Source organism: Thecamonas trahens (genome assembly GCF_000142905.1).
Source record: "Thecamonas trahens ATCC 50062 unplaced genomic scaffold supercont1.101, whole genome shotgun sequence".
Taxonomy (NCBI): domain Eukaryota; order Apusomonadida; family Apusomonadidae; genus Thecamonas; species Thecamonas trahens.
In genome coordinates, this window is record NW_013657579.1 from 3459 (window position 1) to 5897 (window position 2439).

The window sequence follows — 2439 nt, forward strand, 5'->3', positions numbered from 1 at the left end:
GCGTGTACATGAGCGCCGTTCGATAGCTCGCGTACACACGAGATCAAGGTAAGAATTGGGCGCTCAGAGGCGCCCGTCGTCGTGTCGTCGTCGTCGCGCATCGTCGATCGGAGAGCCGACCGTGTCGAGGCCATCAGAGCGAGGTGGCAGCTGCTTTGATTCGCTCCGCTGGCCGTGAGTGTTAGCGACTCGTAGCAGTGGCGGCAATCATGAATAGAGGGAGAAGGCTCTCTAGCTCGGAATCAACGAGGCCATGCCATCGATTCTGCGGTGCGATGGCGGTGGGTGCTACACGGATGGGGGCGAGGTCGCCGCGTAGCAAACCACAGGAAGTAGCCCCGTGTTGGCAGATATATCGGAGAAGTTGTCCATCTGCCCGACGCTCGTGGCGGCAATGAGTCCAAGCACCAACTCGCACCGGCCGAGGGATGTGTGGGTGCACTGCCGATGTCGATGAGCTGCATAGCTGCATCAGCCCTCGTGACTGTGGTTTTGCCGGCCGATCAGTGGACCGGATGCTCCAACAACGGCCTTGCTGTGAACGCCGGCAGCGTCGTTGTCAGCGGCGGCATCGACGAGATCGTCATCGATGGCGAGCGGCCGGATGAGATTGACGACGAGTCCGCGACCTCTACGCCCGCCGCGTCGTCTATGTCGTCGTCGCATGGCTGTTGCCTACGGCCCGTGCAACGGCGAGCAGACGAGTCTGGCGGCTACCCTCAGTGAGCTTGCTACTGCGCGATCGTCGCGGGGGCGGCCTCGTCGCCTTGTGGTGCGAGATGGAGGCAGTGTTGGAGGCTGGCGGGCCGATGGCGCTCAGCGGGTACACGCGGGTGATGGCCAAGGTCTTGCTGCCACATGTAATCTACGCGCGCATCGACTGTGGGTCGCTGGAGGAGCTCCCTGCCGAGGCCTTTCTCGTGGGCGGCCGCACGATCGGTCGTTGCAGCGGGAGTAGAAGCGGGCTGGCCGGGCTCGGACGCCGCTGTTAGCTGAGCTCGGGCTCGGGCCTCGACCGCGTGTGGGCGCTGAGCATCGAGCTGGCGCTGGCGCGTGCGCTCGCCGAGGTCCACTCGATCACGGGTGGCGGGCACGACGTGGTGGTGGACCACAAGAGCGGACGGATGGTCATCAAGAGCAACTAGGGGACGATGGCGGTGGTGCCATCGGTGGCGTACATGGCGCCGGAGCAGCTGCGCGGAGCCGATGAGGGTTTGAGGGCGACATGTTCACCTTTGGCACGCTCCTCTACGAGATGCTCATGCGGGCGCCGGCGTTTGATGGCAGCAATGCCATGGGGGTCGGCCGTCAGGTCCTCACCAGCAACGCTGCTAGTGCGATGGCGGGTGATTCATCCGGCGGTGTTGGTCGGTCGATCCGCTGGTGAGGCCCATGGCGCAGGAGGCTGCAGATGTGCTGGCGGCAGCGAGGATGCGGACGCGGTGCTGGGGGGAGTAAAGGCGGTGGGTGTTATGGGTGGCGGCGGAGGATGATGGGGGGGCGGTTGGAGAATACGGTGAGGAGGCGGTTGGGGTCGGAGGGGTGGGGGATGGAGAGGCCGGTGTGGTTGGCAATGGTGATGCGAGTGGAGTTGTTGCGTGGGTGGGTGGAGGTGGAGCGGCGGGCGTGGAGCCAGAAGGAGGAGGGGTGGCGGGCGTGGAGGGCGTAGCCGGTGGGGGAGGGGTGCCACTCGAACGTCTCGTCGGAATCTGAGTGGGAGGCCAGGACGGGCAGCTGGCCATCCGCACTCGGCAGCGCAATCACACCCCGCACACTGTAGGTGTGGCCCTCCAGCACCTCACAGGAGGCATTGTCCGCGGTGTACCGCATGGCACCCATCTCGTCGTCCGCAGCATGCCACACCCGGATCGTGTCTTCCCACGACCACGAGACCAGGACAGGCAGCTGGCCATCCGCACTCGGCAGCGCAATCACACCATGCACATCGTCGGTGTGGCCCTCCAGCACCTCACAGGAGGCACTGTCCGCGGTGTACCGCATGGCGCCCATCCCGTCGTCCGCAGCATGCCACACCCGGATCGTCCTGTCCCGCGACCACGAGACCAGGACCGGCAGCTGGCCATCTGTACTCGGCAGCGCAATCACACCCTCCACACCGCTGGTGTGGCCCTCCAGCACCTCACAGGAGTCCCTGTCCGCGGTGTACCGCATGGCGCCCGTCCCGTCGTCCGCAGCATGCCACACCCGGATCGTACTGTCCCACGACCACGAGACCAGGACAGGCAGCTGGCCATCCGCACTCGGCAGCGCAATCACACCCTCCACATCGTCGGTGTGGCTCTCCAGCACCTCACAGGAGGCACTGTCCGCGGTGTACCGCATGGCGCCCGTCCCGTCGTACGCAGCATGCCACACCCGGATCGTGTTGTCTCTCGACCACGAGACCAGGACCGGCAGCTGGCCATCCGCACTCGGCAG

At 65.6% G+C, this 2439-nt stretch overlaps 2 protein-coding genes across 2 annotated transcripts in view; one reads left to right on the forward strand and one right to left on the reverse strand.

The window, feature by feature from the left end:
* Positions 1-447: 447 nt before the first annotated feature.
* On the forward strand, positions 448-1145 carry AMSG_11527 (uncharacterized protein; the record flags this gene model as incomplete). Its single annotated transcript, XM_013897155.1, has 3 exons — positions 448-647; positions 701-920; positions 993-1145. 3 exons carry the CDS (start codon positions 448-450, stop codon positions 1143-1145), a joined length of 573 nt encoding a protein of 190 aa, XP_013752609.1.
* Positions 1146-1760: 615 nt separating this feature from the next.
* AMSG_11528 (WD40 domain-containing protein) overlaps positions 1761-2439 on the reverse strand; it is a gene marked incomplete at its 3' end in the record, with an annotated part of 3470 nt that continues 2791 nt past the window's right edge. The window contains exons 3-4 of the mRNA XM_013897156.1: positions 1836-2431; positions 1761-1774 (exon numbers count right to left, since the gene is read on the reverse strand). Of these exons, the coding sequence (XP_013752610.1) occupies positions 1761-1774; positions 1836-2431 (610 nt within the window). The remainder of the gene's footprint in view (positions 1775-1835; positions 2432-2439) is intronic.